Here is a 22,092-nt window from a genome sequence, read left to right as displayed (position 1 = left end):
GTTTTTCCAAGTCCTTGCTGAGTGTTGAAACCCAGAGGAATTCTGCCCTCACCTCTTGCCACCTGTTCCCCAAAGCTCAACGGAAGGAAACATGCAGACACCCAAGCGCCTTGTAACTTTACAAAAAAGGAAAAGATTTATTTGTAAGAGAAGTCTGGTGGACGTGCCCGAGATCCTAGTGCCCGTCTGCAGGCGATGCGTGCGGTGAGGCGGAAGGGTGGAAAGAAGTCGGGCAGAGATACCCAGCAGATCAGTAATAATAATAATAATAAAATCAAAATATAATATTCTATCCAGCTTGACAAAAACAAAGTCAAAAAATTACAGCTCAGTAGAAAAGCCAAGAACCCGCCCTGTTTCCCTCCATGGCCTGAAGGAGGTAGAAGGGAGAAGAAAAAACGTTTATTTTTAAAAAAAGACCCAGAGGGATGGGGGCCTTTGAGAAAAAATATCCTAAAAAGGGCCCTCTCCCCTTGCATAAAATCAAAGAGTTACAAAACCGAGTGAAACCAGCAGAAGACGTGGAATGCGGAAAGGGTCTTGGGAAGCGGGGGGGGGGGCAGGGCCTTTCCCTTGCCCAGAAGAGCGCCATCTTTCGAGGTGGGGCATGTCCCCCAGGAGGAGCAGCGCTCCTAACTTGAGGGGCTGGCAGGGGCATCCCAGCCGAGGCTCCCCTGCCAGCTGCAACGGGGCAGCCCTGGACCCGGCTCTCCATCGCTCTGACCATCACTTATGCCGCCTCTTCTGCAGGAGGAAGATGGAGAGGGCCCTTAAATGCTCCCAGGAGGGGCGGGAGGAGATGGGACCCCACCCGGGAGAACTGCCCGGCCCTTCCCAGCTGCAAGAAGGGAGGGCCTCCAATTGCGAGAGCATCTCCCTGGGCCCTTTACCAGTCCCTCCTTCAGCTGGGCAGCACACGCCCCTTGGGTGGGGAGGAAACCAAACACAGTTCTTGTCCAAGAGCCAAAAATGGGGAGGGGGGAGCAGAGGGACTTCCTGGGCTGGGGAGAGGGGAGCCCCTTCCGCCAGGGAAAGAGCCCACTTCCTTCCTGGGGGGGGGTCAGGAGGAGGGTTCTGCTATTGCTCTTGGTAAGGCACAGGTGGGGGTCCTGCCCTTCCCGGGGTGGGGGCCAGCACGGATTGTCCCTCTTCCCCCACCCCAAAATTGCACAGTGGGAGCCGACAGGAGGGGGGGTGGGGCTTGTCTAGTGCGTGAGGGCCAGAGAGGTGAGGAGGGGGCCTTTGTGATTTTCCATTTTATTCTCTTCTGCACACGAGGGAGAATTAGGCTGCTGACTCCGGGTGGCACCGGCTGGGTCGGGGGGCTAAGGAGACCCCCTTTTCCGAAGCTCCGCGATGAATGCTGTAGGGGGGGGAGAAATGCTCAGGGGTCAGTTTCGGACGATTGAGCACAGCCTTCTCTACCCTGGGACCCCCCAAACTGTCCCCAGGCAGAGCTGGGGGGGTTATCCCTCAGTGCTTCTCCCCTGACACAGTCTGGGGGGGGGGCCCTCCTCCAGTGGGGCTTTCCCCCGGGAAGAGCGCATGGCCGTTCTTGTCCTGCTCCAGCTCGGCCATGGGGGCACAGCAGCTGCCCCACTCTTGAGGGGGGGGCACTGGTCTGGGCCGGGAAGGTGAGGATTTGCCCTCCCCTCGGTGACCCTCAGGGCCTTCTGGCTGACTGCCAACCCACCTTGGATTATCTCCTCTTTGACCTTCTGTAGTTCGCGCCGAACCTCCTGCAGAAGTTCCTGGAAGAACACATTTAGGAAAAGGAGCCTGTGACTTTGTGTAGGGGTGTCTGTGTGTGTGTGTGAGAGAGAGACTTGCAACAAGGAAGCTGGGGAGAAACTGCAAGGCTGGAGTCCTACAGCACTCAACCCAGGACCTTCTGAAACCAGCAGTGCTGCTGGTCCGAGAGCCCCCTTCTCCCGACCCCCACCAGGCCCTGCTAGCCCTGAAGCACGCATGGCACGAGGGTCCAATTGTGTATGAACCAGGCTGCACAAGGCTCTCCAGCGGCATCCAGCTGAGGCGCCAGGGCTGGCCGTGGGCTCACCTGTTTCACCCGCTCCAGCTCGGATTCATCCCCTGCGCCCCCCGCGGGCTCCCCGGCCGTCATGGCGCCGGCAGATTTCATCCTGGGACGGTGAGGAAAAGGGCAGGGTCAGGAACACGGCCATCTTTCCAGGTGCCCCCCCCCCTTCTGAGAATCCCCAGCAGGGCCATTCCAACGCCTTCCAGGCCCGGCAAGGGGTTCAGGATTGGCAGGGGGCAACGAACTGCTTGTTTGCAGAGAGATGAGCAAAGGATCCTTGGAGCCCTCTGAGTTTGGGGGTTTTCTTGCAGGCATTTTATTACCCCAACCAGGTAACATCCCTAGCACTGATGTTGTTACCTAGTTGGGCCATAAAACGTCTGCAAGAAAGCCATCAAACTCCGAGAGCCCCAAGGACCCCCCATTTCAAACCTGAGCTACAAATATCCTCCTTTATTGGCAGAGGATGGACAGGGTGCATTGAGGCACAGTCAACTTTCGCCCTCGCAGAAGATGGACCCCAAGGCCCTTTGGGGAGGGGCGGGAGACCAGGGAGACGGATTCCAAAGCAGACGGGCACAGATGCCCAGCCTTCCAGCAAGCATCTCCAAGCTGAAAACCGTGAAGCAGAGAGGGGTGGGAGGACGGCTCTCTTCCACCCAGATGTAGGAGGGGGAGGAGCTTTGGGAACAGCTGGAGAGGAGCAAAGCTGGGGACCCAGAAGCAAAAGCAGCCAGATGTGGGCACCAGCAGCTCTCAAACTAGCAGGCTCTGGGAAAAAGGAGATGGGGGAGGGGTTGAAGGGGCCGGGACCCTCTTACTGACACAATTTTCACCCTGGTGGTGGGTCTGGTTCCTTTTTTCTGGCTTGCTAGACATTCAAGCCTTGTCCCCTGGCCTGATGCCAGCAGGGGCAGGAAGGGGTCCTGTTCTTGCCCTGAGACTGGGCCTTGGGAGGTGGGCATGTCAAAAGGAGAGCCCACACCCCAACCTTCTCAGCTGGAGCCCCTCCAGTCAACAATCCCCTGGCAGGAGTGCTATTGCCAGCCTGGATGGCAATAGCACTTACTTATATACCGCTTCACAGTGTTTTACAGCCCTCTCTAAGCAGTTTACAGAGTCAGCCTATTGCCCACTCCCCAACAATCTGGGTCCTCATTTTATTGATCTCGGAAGGACGGAAGTCTGAGTCAACCTTGAGCCTGGTGAGATTCGAACTGCCAAATTGCATACAGCAGTCAGTCAGCAGAAGCAGCCTGCAGTACTGCACTCTAACCACTGCGCCACCATGGCTGTTATGGGGTTAGGGTCAAGTGGAGAAGCTGCTGCCCCCAACTTCTGCAGGGGTTGGCTCCTGTGGACCTCCCAGAATTCTGGGAGTTGAAGTCCACTGTTCAAGTTGCCCTCCCTGCTGCAGGTATCTGGCTTCCCAGCCCCTCCTGCCTGATACCTAAAGTGGCCGAACTGTGGCCGACCTGTGACGGGGGGTGCAGTGGTCTTCTGGCTCACGGCTGTCCTGATGGGGGGAAGAGAGAGACTCAGTTGCAGGTGGGGAGGATTGGGGAGGGGTCCTTGCGTGCGCACGAGGAGGCTCAGCTGGGGCTGCTTGCGAGGAACGTGGCTTGGGAGGGGGGCAGAAGAGCCCCTCCCACTGCAGGGGTGTCAGGAGTAACGGGGGGGGAGGTGCCCCTCACCTGGGTAATGTCGTGCTGGACTTCTCCCAAGGTCTCCGGAAGGCATCTGTAATGACCAAGAGAGGGACGATTGTGGGGAGCGTGTTTTGGGTGCGAGGTCTTCCCCATTCGTGCTGCCATCCAGATCCTTCACTCGGAGCGATTCTTCCATTTTGCGAACAGAAAGGGAAGCAGCCCAGCCCCTCAGCCCGATGTCCTGTTTCTCTCTTTTCCCCCTGATAGAACTCCAGCACTGAAAGCTTCCATGCAGCTGGGCTCACTTGCTGAGCTATTTCTTACTATGGAGCTGCTCTCGTCTTCTCATACATGACACAGATCAAAGCGTGATGGGGTTACATTTCGGGGGGTTCTTTCACAATCTCTTATTTCCAAGATTCTCCCTCAATCATGAGGACTAGAACGTTTTTTGGAAGGAAAGACAGCAGAGATTCTCCATAACTCTCTGCTGTTTGAGGAAGGAATGGATGGAAAACGTTTCACAGTTCTTTTTTGGGGGGGGGGGTTGGGGGTAAGCCTTAAAAAGAGACCCACCCAGACAGCTGGACTGTGGACTGTGGCTACTCTGACTATGCTCTGGGGAGACCTGGCCATTTGCTCCGAGGCGGGAGGGGAAGGGACCCATTTGGCTCTCCTTCACTAGTTGCAAACACGCTGACTACATTCACACCACCTGCCAGAGAGAGCTACTTTTCTTTCCAGGACCTCGGTGTGTGTTTCAGCAGGTTGGACAAACCCAGGAAATGGGCCGATTCAGTAACCGGGTTCAGTGAGCTGTGTGAATACAGCTGCCTTGTCACCTCCCTGCCTGTGCTGATCCGGGGGGTGGGGTGGGGCAGGGGGGGCAGCCCAGGGATCAGAGGTGCCTTGGGGGCCTCTTGCAGCAGCCCCCTTTCACCCACCTGTGGGCTTGGCACCAGTGGCATCCGCGTCTTCTTGCTGGGGGCAAAAGAGAGGGACAAAGGTCAGGGAGCTCCCGACTCGCCCTCAGGGTCCCTCACCACCACCACCACCACCACCACGAGGGCCCAAGGGCGGGAGAGCGGGCGGGGGCGCTGGCCTGACTTGAGATTTTTTTTTTTTATTGAAAAAGTTTTTCAAATACAAATTTTTCCCCCCTTCCCCCCCCCTCCTCCCTAACCCCCCTCACCCCCCCTTCCCCTTTGACTTCTTCATAATAAACCCAAATTCATAACAGATTATATCATACTTTGCTATCCACTTACTCCATCTCCATATACTGACCCTTTCTTTCTAATAAAATTATCATACCCCCCTTATACTGACTTGAGATTGATTGGCCCCTGGCATCCCAGGGCCAGGCAGCCACCCCTGCTTCCAGCCCAGCTAACGTGCACCTGGCAGGCCCTGCCCTCAGAGGGATCAGGGTGGGAAAGTCCATTTGGGGGCCCCACTCAGACTCACGTGCAAAGGGCCTTCCTCCTTCTTTGGAATGACCTTCTCACTTTGCTCTGTAACTCTCCTTCTGGGGGGGGTAAGGGGGGAAAAACAGGAAGATTCCTCTTTGTACCGCCCCTCTGTGGGCAGACAAGACCACCCGGCTTGTGTTTAAAAGTATGCGGGGGAGGAGGGACCAAAATTGCTCCCAGGGGGGAGGGGAGTGCCAGAATGCCTCAGGCCCAAGGCATATGGCAAAGTCAATGCAGGCCATCGGCTGTATGGGAGACCCCAGCCCCAGATTCTGCAGCTGAAACCCAGCAGCAAAAAAACTGACTTTCAGGGACACAAGAATTCTTTTTACATTGCAAGCCCCCCCCATCTTCTACAGACCCTTTTGATGGGGGGCGGGGGGCAAAGTCCCACAACCTGAGAAGTCCACACAGCCAGGCTGTCCTCCCAATGGGCAACACCCCCCCCACAGCTCTGTCCACTCACCGCCTGGCTAACTTGGCACTCATTTCTTCCATCAGCCCCCCTCCCCCGGGAGCACTAGGGGGGGCTCCTCCACCAGGTGTGGGCTTTGCTCCTTCCTCCTGCAAAAGAGGAAAGTTGGGGAGAGTGAGTGGCCTCCCCCAAGCCAGCACCCTCCCAACACGCAGCCCCTCTTCCTTCCTCCAATCTCTGACTCACCTTGCCCGTCTTCTTCAGCTTTGCCCCAGCCAGTGCTGCGGCCAAGCCGGTGGGTGGTCCGGCCCCTCCACCCGGGCCCAGGGAAGCAGGGAGGGGAGGGGCTGGGGGCGGGGGTGGCCCCCCTCCTGACGGCAGAGGACCAGGCGGTGGGCCCGGTGGAGGGGGTGGCCCAGGAGGAGGGGGAGGGCCACTGTGGGCTCCTGGCGGTGGCCCCGGAGGTCCAGGGGGCGGCCCAGGGGGGGCTGGAGGTGGTCCCGGGGGCGGTGGAGGGCCCCCTGCTGGAGGGGCGACCTGAGGGGCTGCAGCAAGAGAAGCAGAGAGAGAGAAAGATGGGAGCCCCCAGCTGTGGCAGCCTTGCCCCCTTCCCAAAAGCTGGAAATGAACAGGAAATCCCACACCTGTCCACCCCCCCCACACACACACCCCTGCACCAAGGACCCTCTTCCCCAACAAGTGCCTGCTTCTGCCAAGCGCCCAGTGGGGGAGGGGCACAACCGGCTCATTCTTTGGGCCCTCCCAGCAGCTGCCCCCATGTCTGGATGCTGGATTCTCTCCCCCACCCTGTAGAATGGGGGTCCTTGGCCTCTCAGGGGGAGGTCCCCTAAGGTAGGGCTCCCCAACCGCGGCCACTTTAAGACTTGTGGACTTCAGTTCCCAGAATCCCTCTTTCCTCTGAAAAGCCGGCTGAGGAATTCTGAGAGTCTCAAAAGTGGCCGAGGCTGGGGACCCCTGCCCTCGGCCCCCAATGCAGAGCTGCCCGGGACCTCCCCAATTTCCATCCTGGAAGCCTTGTAGGGGACGAGGCCCCCGCCCGCCCTGGCACCCACCTCCGACGGGCCCCCGTCGCTCCCGCTCTGCCTGCTCCAGCTGCTCCTTCTCCAGCTGCTGTTGCTGCCTGGGATGAAGAGGGCAGAAGAGGCCTCAGTGCCTGCCGGCAGCCCCCCCTGGCAGGCCTCCTGCTCCCAAGCCCCCAGGGCCCCCTTGGCCCACCGCCGCAGCACACTCACTTGAGCTGTGGCACGGGCGGCTCGGGCAAGAGGCTGGAAAGGGGAACGCCACACATCGCCAGGGGGGACGAGGTGGAGCACATCCGACCCAGCAGGCATTTGCCCCAGCAGGCAGCCCTGCAAGCCGATTAGCTGCTAATCTGATCAAGGAGGGCCTTCACACACACACACACACACACTCAACTGCTCTGGGCAGTTCCTCTGGCATCTAAGAAGGCACAGCGGGCACCAAAAGGAGACCCTCCGGGTGCAAGGTTTGGCTTGGAGCCAGACCTGGGGAAGGGGGTCTCCTGCGGCCCCTGTTCCCCCCTATTCCCCCTGCAAAGGGGAAGCCCAGCATCGTCCACTCTGGGAAAGGAAAGATTTTTTTCAAGTGTGTGGCTTGTTCAAACAAAAGGCCAAGTAAAGTGAGAACAATAATCCTTTTCTCCCCCTTCGCTCCTATCTGAAAATATTTGATGAAGTAAGAGAAACTTCCTCCTTGTTGTAAGGAACCTCTCCCTCCTCCCCTTTTAAACCTCGCAGGGCTTCCTGTACCTTTTCTGCTGCTCTGCCAGTTCATCTGCAGTGGGTCCGTTCTGGGTGGGGCGCAGGGGGGGTGCCGAGTTTCCTGGGGAGACGCAACCCACCAAAAAAACAGGTTGGTACCCCATCTTAGAGTCCAAACAGCAGTTCAGCTCTTCTCCAGACCCTGCGCCCCCCGCCTGCCAGCTTTGAGACCCACCTGCCCCCCCCCCGAGAACCCACTAACACCCCCTCCCCCTTTGGGGAGAGGCGCAGGAAGGGCCTGGGAGGCTGCTTTCTCTTGCAGAGCCTGGAGGGTGTCACTTGGGGGACCTGTAGCCCCCGGCCTCTTCCCCTGGCTCAGCTCCCCTCCCCGTCCCCAACCACAGTGGCCCCCCACTCCGCCCATCTGGCTCACCTGTGTCCAGGGCCTCCAGGGCATGCATCATGCCATTGGCAAACTGGCTGGCATCCTCTTTGCTGCTGAAGTTGAGCCCCCAGACCTGGCGGGCATCCCGCCATTGGTGGAAGTTGGGCGTGGCCTGGTTGTACTTCAGCCCCTTCACGATCGGACTGTTGATGACCACCTGCAGAGACACGGGCAGAGCGGGCTCAGCCGGGACACCCGGAGCTCAGGAGGCCCCGGGGATCTTGGGGTGCTGCCCCAGTGCAGAGCCCTGCCCTCCTGGCAGCAGGCATACCCATCTCAGCCCCCCCCCACCACTGGCCCAGCAGGGATTTGGGGGGCTCCAGAGCCGGAGGAAAAGCTCTGGATGCGAGCGACTCTGCTCCCCTGGACTCAGGACTGCATTCCCACGACATTTCGCTCGATTTGGGGAATTTGCAATTTTATTAACAAAGCATTGTAGACCTCAACTTACAAAAGTTATTTAGTGACTATTCTAACTTACAGCAGCATTGTAAAAAGTGACACAACCATTTTTCACATTTATGACAGTTGCAGCATCCCCAGGATCATGTGATCAAAATTGGCCACTGACTCGAATTTACGATGGTCGCAGTGTCCGGGAGGGGGGGGGATTGTCACATGATCCCCTTTTACAAGTCCATGGGGAAGCCAGATTCACTTAAGAACTGCAATACTAACTTAATAACTGCAGTGATTCACTTAACTAGCTGTGTGAAGAAAGGTCATAAAAGGGGGCAAAATTCACTTAGCAACTGTCTCGCTTAGCAACAGAAATTTTGGCAGTGGGGAAATGCAATTTTTTTTACTACCAGTTCTGTGGGCGTGGCTTGGTGGGGGTGGGAGGGGAAAGATATTGCAAAATCTCCATTCCCACCCCACTCTGGGGCCAGCCAGAGGTGGCCGGAGCGTAGGAAACTTCCTAGACGTTTGTGGCTTAAAGGTTGGGGGAGTTACCTGCTGGTCCGGCTGCATCTTGCGGCCCACCACCCGGAAGCTGTTGTTGGCAGGACTGTGGTAGATCTGGATGCGGCTGAAGGCCTGGGCACCAGTTCCTGCTGGGACCCATTTTTTATTGGCATCGTCGTAAAGCATCACTGTGGCACGGGTGCTGCAGACCACCGACTCGCTGGAGGGAGAAACAGAAGCCCCACCGAGAGGAGGGTGAGATGCAGCATGATTGGGGCAGGCCCTTATAAAATAAGTCACACACCCCCCTCCCAGCAGTCTTACACCCCCACTGAATTCAGCCCCACGGCTGCCATCAACAGGGTCCATCTCTCTCAAACCACCTGTCCCAGGTAAGAGGTGAGACAGGAGGCTACATTTGTGTTAGATGTGGTTTACATACAAATTCACACTTTACCTTTCGACCAGGGTTCTCCAACCTTGCAACTTTAAGACTTGTGGACTTCAACTCCCAGAATTCATGCTGGGATTGAATTCTGGGGGCCTGGGACTTCTGGGAATTGAAGTCCACAAGTCTTAAAGTGGCCAAGATTGAAAAAAACCCTCCAAACTATGTGGAGAGAGGTTAAAAAGACAAGGCAAAAAAATGAATGCAGCTGTTGCCAGAGCAGCACTGAGACACACACACACACAGAGCCCAGAGCTCATTCAGGTTGGCCAGCTGGCTTTGCAAGGCCTTGAATTACAGCTACAATGCAAAACTGCAAAAAGGAACTTTGAGGGGACGGGAGAGGAACCGGCCAGGTGCAAAGGGTCTTCCTCCCCGTTTAGGATCCAGGATTAATGTCCCAGAGGAACCCTCTCGGCCCCAGCAGGGAAAAGGCATCCTGTCTCCCTGGTAAAGGCTTAGGACACCCAAACAGGAGGGCCCACCCTCCTGGAGGGGTCACAGCACTGGCACTCTCCAGCTGCAAGACCTGGGAGCTCATTGTCCAATACACACACACACACAACTAACTTCATCTGGTCAGCCACAGAGACACACAGACACTCACCCGGCCTCTCTAAGCCAGGGTGCAACGCTGCCCAATACACCCATCAGAAGCTGAAGAGCTGTGCACCACCCACCCACCCAATTCTCCTCAGTTCCAGATAGTTAAATTTATTCATTTGCATTTCATGTTTCTCAACTGCCCAAAGCCTTCAGGTCAGGAAGATGCAGCATCTGTCAGTAAGAACAATTCATAGGCAGGAAAAGTAGCCACAAAATGATCTGGGCCACATTTCCATTGTCAAAGTGGGAGGGGCCCTTTGTGGCCTATGCAAAAAAGGATTAAGGGTGAAGTATGCAAAAGTATTTGCATGTTGTCAAACAATTTGTATTGTCCACAGCCCTGTCTCCCTATGTCCCCCCCCATCTGAAACTTGGATAAAGGCTAATTTTGCCAGCTTCTTCTTTCTTTGGATGTTATGGGGAAGGGGAGAAAAAGGGAGGGAGGAAAGGAAGGAAGGAAGCCTAGTGAGTTCTTCATTTCTCCTCAAAGGAGTTGGAGGAATTGTTGTAACTTGCAAAACAGGAAAAACGGAAGGCCCAGGCAAGAAGGGCAGGGACGGAAGAAGCCTTGCTGGTGGTGGAACTGAAATAAATGCCCACATATGAACTCTGAACTGCCAATTGCAGCCATAGGTGCCAGAGGAGGAAAATGATTCCAGCTCCAGGGAAAGCAGCCCTAGCCAAAACAAAAGCGGGACCCCCTCCCTCCCTCCCAGGAGGGCACAGCCCTCTCCTAGCCCCCCCTCCCCTGAGTTCCTCCCTTGCCAGGCAGTTGCTCTCCAGGCCCAGCCCCTCCCTCTCTTGAACTGGGAGAGCCAGGCCTCCAGGCAGGTTGGGGCAGAGCCCAGCCCAGCTGCCAACAGCTGTTCACTGGAGGAGGGGGAGGGAAGGGGGGCAGTCATCAGACATTGACTTCTCTGGCTCCTGGGCTGCTCCGGTCCAGCCGGAAGGGCAGGGTTAGAACCACAAAGGCCCAGGGGAGGCTCTGAATCCGCTCACTGGTCTGGCAGGAGAGCAGCAGCCCAGCTGAGGATCCCTCCAAAGTAGGCCTCTCCCATCTTGGCCACTTTAAGACTGGCGGACTTCAACTCCCAGAACTCCCCAGCCTTAAAGTGGCCAAGGTTGGAGACCCCGGCTCTAAAGAACCAGACGCAGAGAACAATTTGTCCCAAACTATCGCAGGGCTTCACAAAGGTTAAAAAAAAAGTAAGCAGCAGCCGTGCAAAATGAGGTACTGAGAAAAATCAGCTTCCTGAAACAGCAGCAGCTTTTCATTACAAGGGAGAGTTGAGCAAGTTTCTGCGCCCCGGGAAAGAACCCAGGCCTGGCACACCTGAAGGGGAAGCAGGGCAGCTGAGAGAGGAGGTTTCCGGCAGCCGGAGGTGAGGCTGCGGCTCCCACACAACTCCTTGATTTTCCACTCCCAAAGCCAGTGCATTATGCACCATCCCACACGGCACACGGCTTGTCTGCTTTGCATGAACGGTGCGGTCCAGAAGCCCCTGGCTTGCTTAATCCTGACAGGTAGTTCTACCTACAGGAGTCTGAAGCTGGACACACCTGGATGGAATCCACAGAATCGCTGCTTTCACCTATTGGGCTAAGCCATGGTTTTGTCCCACAAGCTAGGATTGATCATGCGAACGCATTCACTACATTCAGAATAGAGCTGGAAGGGACCTTGGAGGTCTTCTAGTCTAACCCCTGCTCGAGTCCAAGAAACCTACCATTACAGACAAGTGACTGTCCAGTCTTTTCTTAAAATCCTCCAGTAATGGAGCACCCACAACTTCTGGAGGCCAGTTGTTCCACTGATCAATTGTTCTCCCTGTCAGGGAATTCCTCCTTAGTTCCGGGTTGCTTCTCTCCTTGATGAGTTTCCATCCCTTGTTTCTTGTCCTGCCTTTGTGGCAGCCCCTCAAATACTGGGAGACTGCTCTCATGTCGCCCCTGGGCCTTCTTTTCTCTAGACTAGCCAGACTCAAATCCTGCAACCGTTTTTCATATGTTTTTGTCTCCAGGCCTTTAATCGTCTTAGTTGCACTTTTTCCAAAGCCTCAACATCTTTTTTGAAATGTGGTGACCAAAGCTGGATGCAGGATTCCAGGTGTGGCCTTACTAAGGATTTATAAAGCGGCACTAATACTAAAGTCAATGCCTCCGTTTATACCACCAAGGACTGGATTAGCCTTTTTGGCTGCTGCCGCACATTCGGCTCAGCCCAGCTCAGAAAATGTGTGAATGCATCACAGGCAGAAAAGGGCCAAGGATTTGGTAACCGATGGCAGTTCAGGAGTGTTGCTGCCCCCCTCCCCACGAGCTGGCTTGCCATGCTCGGTTCTTGCAGTGCCTGGTCCAAACGCAATCTAACCACAAGTGCAATGACGCAAGGAAGGAAACCCAAAGGTTGTGTCAAACAGGCCTCCTTCCTTCCAGGATGTTGTTGCACAAGGGGAAAAGTCACAACCTCCACCTCCTAAGCGACGGCATGAAGGTGATCTACCCACGGAGCAGGATCAAAGTGGCCCCACCCCCTTCTGCAGCCTGGCAGGGTGGATCTCCTGATCTGGTCCAAGACAGGCTGCCCCCCTCTCAATATCCAGACCACCTCTCAATTGCACCCAGCGCTGACTTCTTTGCACCCAGCAGAAACTTGCAGACAGCCCCCAGTCTGGAGAAATACTCCCCCTCCCCAACCCCCACTGGGGAGGGGGGGGAGAAGAAGCACCAGAGTTGCTGCTTTTGTTTTAATCTCTCCCCACCCCTGTGCAAAAGCTGGCTTGCGTTTGGGCCAGGAAGGAGCAGGGGGTAGAGGTGATCAAAGGTCAGGGAGGCAGGGAGGGGGGTGGGGCTCGATCTCCTGCAGGCACAAGCCCCCCTCCAAGTGGGGGAGGGGAGGGAGGATGTGTCCACCTAGAAATGTTTAACCATGAGCCGCTGCCCAGAGATGACCACACAAACACCCAGCTGCCCTCTGGCCATGACTCTTGCAGAGGGAGAAAGGAAGGGGAGGACAAGTGGGGTCACACCTGGATCCTGGCCGCTTGGGGGGCACCCTCTGCTTCCCTTCTAAAAGCATGGGAAGTGACCCACAGACTGGCACATTCTGGAGTGGCGCAAAATGCCAGGCCTCTGCGGAACCCTTGCCCTCCCCCCGCAGGCACAGCTCCCAGGGAGGCTGCAGCCTATCTCAGGACAGAGGACCACAGTTTTCCCCCCCAGCCCCCCAGACGTGCAGTCTGCCTGGGACTTTTCTGGAGGAGCCCCTCCCAACACAGCCAGCCAGCTGGAAGGGAAGCAAGCATTGACCATGATGGGTCTCTCTCCCCAGAGAGTTGGTTGTGGGGGGGGGTCCCACCTTGGGGGGCGGGTGGGGAGGCAAGGAGGCACAGGGCCAGGGCACCTGGGGAGGGTGGAGAGGAGCAGAGGCAGCCCAAGGCGCAGGAAGAGGGAAGGGAAGCAGGCGGAGGCGAGGAAAACAGCAGCCTCACAGCAGCCCTGCCTTATAAGGGTATGTTGCAGGGCCTGGCCGGATCCGTGGAGAATGTGGGAATGTGAAGGGGGGGCTGGGAAGAGCCTGGAGACCTCCTGCCTGCCCCTCAATGGCGGCCATGGAGCCGGCTGGCCTGGCACCAGACAGCCTCTGCTCCCCAAATCAGCCTTAAGTGGGGCTCTGAGTTGTAGGTGGGGGAAGGGGCACAAGGAAGGTTGCAGAAAAGGGTCCCTGCAGGAGCCCAGCACACAGGCACCAACCCCCCCTCCCCCCGCGAGGCCCTTTCCACAGGTGGGCACCAACATGGCAATAGCACTTAGACTTCTATACGGCTTCACAGGGCTTTATAGCCCTTTCTCTCTAAGCGGTTTACGGAATCAGCCTCTTGCCCCCAACCATCTGGGTCCTCATTTGACCCACCTCAGAAGGATGGAAGGCTGAGTCAACCTGGAGCCTGGTGAGATTTGAACTGCCAAATTGCAGGCAGCCGGCAGTCAGCAGAAGAAGCCTGCAGTACTGCACTCTGACCACTGCGCCACCGTGGCTCCTACTCCTCCCCACTCCTCCCCCCATGCCACATTCACCTGCCCGGGGGCTTCTCCGGCTGCTGGGCCTGGGTCTTCTTCGAGGGGTCAGGCAAAGGGGCCTTTGGCTTGCCCAGCGTGATCCTGCCAAGGGAAGCGAACATGCCCACTACGTGCTGCCAGGGGCTCGGTTGGCAGGAGGGGGCCATGACTCCAAGGGTTGAGGCAGGGTTGCCCACCCCCTTCCTTGCCAGGGGAAGCAAGTCCTTCTCTGACTGCCCCCCTCATGTGTAAGAGAATCAGCTGCACTCAGAGGGGCACAGGTGGGCTGGGGGTGCAGAGCTGGGGGGGGCTCTTCCCCTCCCACCTCCAAGCACACCTGAACTGGGTGGAGTGTGTCTCCTTCTCCTTCGGAGGAGCTGGGGCTGATCTGTGGAAAGAGGCAATTCTGGTGTGGAGGCCCCCAGGGGCCCAAGACTTCCCAGGGGGTCCCACGGCTCAGTGGCAGAACCCCCGCCCCTTCCTCAGAGCAGGCCCCATACACCCGTGTGGGGCAGAGAGGAAATGCAGCTGAGGGGCCCAGAGCACAGCAAGAGGCCAAGCGGGGCAGGGCCAGCACCTGCCCAAAGGCTCCTCATATGTGCATGCAACACCTGGAGGGCCCCACTGGGGCAAAAGGGGGCAATGAAAGGGGCCAGCAGGAGGCGGTGGGGGGCAGCAAGGAGCGTCCCACAAGAAGAGGGCTCCTCCAGGCATCTGAGCCAGCAGAGCCCGCTGAGGCTCCGCAGCTGAGTCACTTCCTGCTGAGCGGACGGCATTTTCCGGCTTCTTCAACTTGGGACGTTTTAGGAAAAGGGGGGGGGAACAAGACGGAGTGGCTGCCACTCTGCGGAGAGGGGGGGATGAGGAGCCAGGAAAGAAATGAGGCGGGGTCTTGAGGCCCCCCCTCAGTGGAGGGAGAGAAATCCTGGGCTTCTGGGGGGGAGCAGGGGGGCAAGGAAGTGGAGAGGACTGTCCAGGGAAAGGGCCGCTGTCAGCGCCCAGAGAGGAAGAGAGGAGAGGAATTCCTGGCCATCTAGGGAGCTGGGAGGGGGGCCCAGGGTCACCAACCCTGGCAGGGAGAGCAGGAAGGTGTTGGGAGAAGACCCCCCCCTTTTAGTTCTGGAGGGAGGGAAGGAGGGGGGAGGGGCCCTCCCCCTTACAACCTTTGAGTGGGACCCATTTTGGGGGCAACCATGGTTGGGCCAGCCCAGCAGCAGCCTCCTCCCTGCTCGCCACCCACTCAGAGACCTCAGAAACAGAAGCCGGAGCGAAGTCACAATGAGCAGCCCTGAAGGGGGTGGGCGGGTGGGGAGGGGGCTCCATTCTGCAGACAGACAGGCTCCCTTCCCTGCAGGGCCAAGAAGCCCTGGGCCCTTTTCCCTGACCTACCATTCCCTTGTCATTCACAAGTAGTCCTCGACTTACGACCATAATTGAGCTCAACATTTCTGTCACTAAGCAAGACTGTTGTGAGATGAGTTTTGCCCCGTTTTACAACCGACCGTCATAACTGCGAACCAGTGGCCAAGCATTCAAATTCTGATCACGTGACCACAGGGAGGCTGCACCGGTCACAAGGGTGAAGAACGGTCGTGTCCCTTTTCCCGGTGCTGCCGTAACTCCGAAGGGCCGCCAAACGAAAGGCTGGGAGTGGAGGAAAGTCGAAGGCTACCTGTCCTGAACTGGCAGGTAAGGTCTAATCGTCCAGAGGGAGGAAGGAAGGAAGGAAGGAAGGTCGAGGCCCGGCTGAAGCCCCTCCCTTCCTGGGCTTTGCTCCCCTCCCCTGAACTGAAGCCAGCCCCCCTCCCCTCCCCCCATTCAGAGCAGATAAAAGTGGCCTCCATGCTGGCCCCCCATTTCTCCTGTTAATCCACCTGGGCCCCTCCCAGCAATCCTGTTTCCCTCCCACCCAGCTTCTGCTTGGAGGGGGGGCTCTTGGGAGGGGGGGCAAGAGCTCTCTGGACCTCCAAACAGGAAGGCTCCACGGAGGAACCCCAGGCCCCCCGTTACTGATAGACCTCTTTGCTTCCTGGGTCTCTCACCCCCTCACTCAAAGGGACAAGAGAAAGGTCTCTGTATTTGGGGGGGGGGGCTGGCTGGGGAATTCTGGGCGTTGAAGTCCACAGGTCTCATAGGGGCCAAGGTTGGACTGAGGCCCTGCCGTTTTAGCAAATTAAGAAGCATGGAAGTATTCAATCTTTTAATTCAAGGGCCTGGCTTGCACCCCTGCACTTTGCTTTAAAGTAGAGCAACTTGGGCTGCTTAGTTCTAGGCAGAATCTTCACCATTAAGGTTAAGATGAACCATGCCTCCCCCCTCCCCCCCCCAGACAGACACAGGCCCAGAGAGAAAAAGGGAACTGGGGGGAGTTGCCAGGCCCGGCTTCCTGCTCTTTGGACGGAGCAGACTCGGTGGCTCTAGAAGCAGCAGGCCAAGCCCCCAGCTGGCCAGAAGTGCCCCTCAGACTAGTTCCCCACTTCCAGAGGTTTTACAAACGGAAAAGTAGGGAGGGCAGAAGAGAAATTCCGAACTGGCAACCAGGCTGGGTATGTCCTGGCAGAGGAAACGTTTAAAGTAAGTAAAACTCACTAACACTGATGATGTTCCCTAGTTGGGTCATGAAACGTCTGCGAGAAAACAACCAAACTCAGAGAGCATTAAGGACCCCACAAGTAAAATTTAGTTTGGATCTGTTTCTGAACCCACAAAGCCCCCTCAAACTGGGCTTACTTTTCTCCCCCACTAATGCCACCCCCTCTTCTCTTACCAAACGCTCTCCTATCCCCAGCCCCCGAGAGAGCTGGGCACGGGGCAGGAGAAAAAAACAGGAAAGTGCTTTAAGCGGGTAAGGCATCAGGTCAGAAACTGAGAGATGGGGAGGTCTGGTCCCACCTTAGGCACAAAAGCCGGCTGGGTGATTTGGGCCCAGTCACCAGGTGGCTGGGAGTTGTAGTCCTGCCAAGCACGAAAGCCAGCTGGATGACTTGCTTTCGTGCTTGGCAATCGTCACCAGGAGATGGTGAGTTCTAGCCCCATCTTAGCTATGAAAGCTGGCTGGATGACTTTGGGCCACTCATTCCCTCTCAGCCCAACCCTCCCTCATAGGGCTGTTGTGCGGGAAACAACCAGAGGAAAGAATCCCATGTATGTTTGTTCCCTTGAGTTATTTGTAAAAATAATAAAGGCAGGATACAAATAAATGCAACATATTAAAAACAGACCTCGTGAGAACCCTTCCAGTGCAGACCGGGGCAGCTGAGAAACACTAAAGGCTCACTTGGGGGGGGGGGAGAGACAATTGTCCTCCTTCCCCACAAATCTCACTAGAAGGGGCTGCTGCAAGACCCAAGGCCACTGGAGAGAATTGCTCACAGCCACAACTTCTCTTTCTGATGCAGACCACAAAGCAGAGGTGGGCAGGTTACTCACAAAAGCTGTGCTGTCGTCCATCCGTCCCTCCCCCACCCCCCACCCCGGTCCCCGGCAGCCAGAATTCTCTGTTACTTGTGTTTCCCCCCCTTCTTTTTTTTTTCTTTTTCTTTACAGACTTTGGCAAATTTTCCTTGCTCTCTAGGACTGCTGGACAAGCCTCTGGTTCCAGGGCAGGGCTGGGCAACTATGGCCCCTATGGACTACAACTCCCAGAATCCCCATAGTTGCCCACCCATTCCAGGGTGTGTTTGATTGAGCAGCCAGCTGGGTTGGGGGGCAGATGGGGGGGAGGACAGGGAAAGTGGATTTGATAATGGTCACATTTTCTACTTGATTCTTTGATAACCAAATTTTGAGTGAACTTTTTTTTCTGGAAAGGCAGAAAGTCAGTGGAAATAAAGCCGGTGACCCTAAGACTCCCCCCTCCCTCCTGGTTTCCAGCCTCCATGCTGCCTGGGGAATTCTGGGAATTGGAGTCCACCCATCATCACATAGTTGCCAAGTTCAAAAAGCCTTGTTCTAAAGGCTTGGGGCTTATTGCCTTGGCCTCAGGACCGCAGCTGTAGAAAAGAATACAACTTTTCCTCTCTAATCTGGCTGCAAGGCATGGGAGAGTATCTGTCATAACGCCGACCCTGCTTCAAAAGCCTCTTTTGTGTTTCTAGAGGCCTCCCGGCTGGCCTGCACTCCTAACCTGACAGAAGTTTGCAGAAAGGCATTTTAATTATTTTATTTATACCCCGAGCTGGCTGCTGCAGTGCATAACCAATTTCTGCTTTTCCTGAAATTCTAGCCCAGCCTTCATTCTAAATTCCTGCATGTTGGCTCTTTCCAATCCCCTCATTCCTTACCCTCAGGGCCGGATTTTCCTATAGGCTAACTAGGCTTCAGCCTAGGGCCTCAAGATCAAGAGGGGGCCTCAAGATCAAGAGGGGCCTACATTCAAATTGTTAGCAAAATTAAAATTACACTTTCACTATAGGTGAAAGGGCCTCATAAGTGGAATAGCCTAGGGCCTCTTTTCATCTAAATCCGGCCCTGCTTACCCTGCACATGCACCTTCCCTCCCACCTAACGCCCCCCCTCTCATGGGAATGAGGGGGAGGGCTCTATCCATAGTCAGGAACTTAGAGTAGGGTTGTCCAACCTTGGCAACTTTAAGACTTGTGCACTTCAACTCCCAGAATTCCCTGGACAGCTCTGGTTGATGAATTCTGGGAGTTGAAATCCACAGGTCTTAAAAGTTGCCAAGGTTGGACATCCCTGGTTTAGAAAATGAACACAAAATGTGATGCTGTATACCTTTAAATAAAAACAATTTTTTTCCATGAAGTTAGCTTCTTTCATATGAAGGAAACCTGTATGCCCATTTGGATGAAAGCAGGATTAAAAATAATTTAGCAGCCAGAAGTCGGAGCGGCATCATTGTGACATGGAAGGAGAAATGATCTAGCTGGCTTCCCTAAAATGCTTAACGCATTGTAAGCCGCCCTGAGTCTCCGGAGAAGGGCGGCATATAAATCAAATTAAAAAAAAAAAAAAAACTTTGATCCAAGCCTTCTAAACTACACTACACTACAGTAAACCATGGTGGACTAACTACAAAGGTTACTAAGGCATGCATTTCTCTCTCACACACACATGCAGAACAAACTAAAGATTTCGTTACAAGCTTCTGAGAAACACTCAAATAAGAACGGGAGCAGACAAATTCATGGAAGGTTACTGTCCAGTTGTAAGCAGTAGCTGAGAAGAGCCTCCATGTACAGGTATTGTATACCTTTCAGGCCAACAGCAAAAGTACCAGCAATGGCTGATTTATCTCTCATGCTTGAGTCTAAAAGCTTTCCCAAACCTGGACTCTCCAAGTGGCCCTTGAATTTCCTAATTCCCGGGTTACAAGAATGCCTTTGGGCTTTCTTACTGGGGATAATGGGAACTGGAATCCAAAGCTGCTGGAGATCCAATTGATAGGGGTGTGGGGTTCCCTTGAAAAGAAAAGATGTGCCCCGGACACACTGCCCCGCTGGTAGGGAGCAGCCAAGCCCCATCCTCTCCCTACCAGAGCCCCTTCCCCTAATCCACAAGCAGCTCAGGGCATCCTCCCAACCCTCCCAACCCTCCCGGCTGCTGCTTACCAAAGGCCGGCTCTACCCTGAACGGGGCTCCGTGCAGCGGACAGGCCAAACCTGGCGACCCGGGTCGGGGAGGCTAGGCCGAACCGCAGAAGCCCCCGGCCGCCCCGCCGGCCTTCTGGTCGCGGCTCTTCCGGCCAGGGGAGTCCGGGCGCCCTCCCCGCCTCCGAGGCCCACCTGGCCGGCCATTCCGGCGGAACTTCCGACGGCTGCGAGCTGATCCGCCTTCCGGAGAGCCCTCTCCCCGGGGGCTGCAGCCTCGGAGCGCCCCGCAGAAGGGCTGGGGGGGCGGGGGGGCCTCCGGGGCGGCCCGCGATGACTAAGGCGGCAGGCAGGAAGCAGCGCCCGAGGCGGAGGGGCGCCGGGCCTGCTGCCTGGGTCTCCGCTCGCCAAGGGCGGGCAGGGCCTTCCCGCTTCGGCCAGGGGCTGCCCGGCGGCGCTTGCCACAAAAGCCCTCCGCCCACGCTCCCGTCCCCTCCGCTCAGGCACAGCTGAGCAAGCGGCCCCAGTGGCAGAGGAGCAGGTGAGGGAGCCGCCGAGGCGGGCAGGTGGAGCCCAGCACCGGCAGCTTCGGGCGGGGGGCTGGGCGGGGCCCCAAATGGGGATGGGGCTGGCCCGCCTAAGCCTGGCATCTCCCGCGCCCCCCTTCGCAAGACCCCCCGTCGGTCCCCACTCCAGCCCCCGCCCCCTCCCCCCGCTGCCCCCCCTTCCTCCCGAGGTGCCCGGCCAGGTGGCGGCGGCGATGCTCCCCACGCCCAATAAAGACTCAGGGGAGCCCCCGCGCAAGTCGGCGGGAGAGGAGAAGCGAAGCTAAAGGGAAGGCCTGCGAAGGCCCCCGTCAGCCGGGGGGGCGCCATTCTGCCGGTCATGCGGGGCTCCCAGGGCCCTCTGGCGGGGGAAGGCCCTCGCTTCCCCCTCGCCTCTGCGGGAAGGGGCTACCCAACTTGGCGCTTCCGGAGGAAGGGGCGTGCGGAGCCCTCACTCCACTCCGGAAAGCGGGCGGGATCTTTTCCGGGGGTGGGCGCCCCGCTCCGCCCGGCGAAGCCCCTTCTCCACGCGGGGAAGTCGCCCCATTCCCGGGACTCGGGGGGTCCCCCCGGCAGCCCTTCGCCAACTTCAGCCGCCGAAGCCACGTCGGAGTTGCCCGCCAGGCGGGAGAGGCCACCTTCCTCTGCCCCGCCGGCCGACCCACCCCCGCCCCCAGCAGGCACGGCCCGACGGCCCCGCCGCAGCCCCAAAGTTGCGGCTCCTTCGGGGCGGAGACGAGCCGGGAGCCCCGCCGCGCCAGCCCTCCCGCCTGCCTGCCAGGCAGCGCGGGTAGCGGGCCGGGCCGGGCGCGGGCCCAGACAACAAAGGCGGCCGCCCGGCAGGTACTGACCTCATGTCTGCTGCTTTGTGCGCGGCGCTGCAGCCTCGGCAGCTGCTGCTGCTGCCTCTGCTGCCTCTGCTGCTGCTCTCCCGCCGCCGCCGCCGCTTCCGCTTCCCAGACCTGGCTGGGTGGGGACGTGGGTGGGGCCGGCCCGGGCTGCTCCCCCACCTCGCCCGGGCGGCCTCCGCGCTCCGTCGCCGCGGGCTGCGCTCAAGCGGCGGCAGCAGCAGCAGCCCCCGCCTGGAAGCCCTCCGACCGCGCCCGCCGGCCGCTTCCTTCCGTCCCTTCGCCCGCCGCGGCGACGGCGGCGGCTGCTCCCCGGGCCCGGCGCCCCCGGGGGCTCATGGCCCCGATCCCGCGCCGCGCACAGCCAGGCCCGGCTGGGACGGCAAGCAGGCGCGCGCCCGCTTTGATCCGGCGGCGGTGCCCGTGCACTGCCCCCCCCGCCCGCCCGCCCGCCCGCCGCTTTCCAGCAGGCACCGCTGCGGCGCCTCTTAAAGGGGGCGAGGCCGGCGCGCTTAAAAGGGCACCGCGAGGGCCGCCGCGGTGGGTGGAAAGGGGGGGTCTCCCCCAAAGGGGCGTCGGGCGGCCGCCGGCTCCGAGTCGCGCAGAGCCGCCTCCGAATTCGCAAAACGCCCTTGCGAGGCAGGACGGGCTCCTTGGGCAGGCTGGCGCTTCCGCGGGGAGACGCGACTGGAGCCGCCGTGGCCGAGAGCAGAGGCAGCCCGGCCTCCCCGCCCGCAACGGCGCCGCGACTTTCGCCCTCCTGAGCTGCGGGGGGTGAGCCCGGGATGAAAGAGGGAATCCGGACCCCCCCCACAGCTTTCGGGGTTGGCCAGGCAGCAGCTGCTTGGTCCTGGGGTGGGGAGGCTGGGGAGCCTGGTGGTCCCCTCCCCTTCCCATCCCCCCTGCTTGTGCTGGCGCCGCAGCTGGTCCCCCCAAGGGGGTGGCGTCCCACCAGTTGGGCCCCTGCCCTGCCCTCTCCACTCAGGGTTTCTGCCTGTGCAAGTGCAGCACATTTTGAGGGGGGGAGGCAGGAGAAGGCCCTCTTAAAGGGGGGGAGGGGGGCTGAATAATTTTCATCTGTATGCTTAGAAGATCCTTTTCTCCTGCTTCTCCTCAGCTGCTGCAGGGGCGCAAGAGGCCAGCTGTGCCCAAGGCCAGGGGTGGCATCCACCTCCTCAGGTCCTCTGTTTGGATTGTGGGAGGGAAGCCAAGCCTGCCCAGGGCGGTTGCCATGCCAGAGCAGTAAGCGCTCGGTGGCCATTTGTGCCAGCCCAGACCCCCAGTCCTCGTGCACCGTTGATTCCCACGGACTTACAGAACACACATCTGTACCCACATTTGTGGGGTCCGAACACACATTGTTGCAAAGT

General features: G+C 58.1%; 1 protein-coding gene across 7 annotated transcripts; it reads right to left on the bottom strand.

The window, feature by feature from the left end:
• Window positions 1-110: 110 nt before the first annotated feature.
• On the bottom strand, window positions 111-21,023 carry VASP (vasodilator stimulated phosphoprotein). 7 transcript variants are annotated; one of them, XM_034438254.2, is made up of 16 exons: window positions 14,944-15,027; window positions 14,118-14,168; window positions 13,799-13,882; window positions 8,716-8,887; window positions 7,750-7,918; window positions 7,365-7,437; window positions 6,648-6,715; window positions 5,821-6,119; window positions 5,626-5,723; window positions 5,155-5,215; window positions 4,632-4,668; window positions 3,733-3,778; window positions 3,489-3,554; window positions 2,060-2,141; window positions 1,694-1,751; window positions 111-1,363 (listed from the first exon to the last, which is right to left on the bottom strand). In XM_034438254.2, exons 1-16 carry the CDS (start codon window positions 14,973-14,975, stop codon window positions 1,326-1,328), a joined length of 1,434 nt encoding a protein of 477 aa, XP_034294145.2. In that variant the 5' UTR covers window positions 14,976-15,027; the 3' UTR covers window positions 111-1,325. The 7 variants fall into 7 exon arrangements, with proteins under 7 accessions (XP_034294145.2, XP_034294147.2, XP_034294148.1 ...); XM_034438256.2 differs by lacking the exon at window positions 3,489-3,554; XM_034438257.3 differs by lacking the exons at window positions 13,799-13,882; window positions 14,118-14,168; window positions 14,944-15,027 and adding an exon at window positions 20,726-21,016.
• Window positions 21,024-22,092: the final 1,069 nt, after the last annotated feature.

This window comes from Pantherophis guttatus, chromosome 10 (genome assembly GCF_059756535.1).
Source record: "Pantherophis guttatus breed Tessera chromosome 10, ASM5975653v1, whole genome shotgun sequence".
In the NCBI taxonomy this organism is placed as follows: Eukaryota; Metazoa; Chordata; class Lepidosauria; order Squamata; family Colubridae; genus Pantherophis; species Pantherophis guttatus.
Note: the sequence above shows the minus strand (reverse complement) of the source record. Positions and strands in the feature narration are given on the sequence as shown.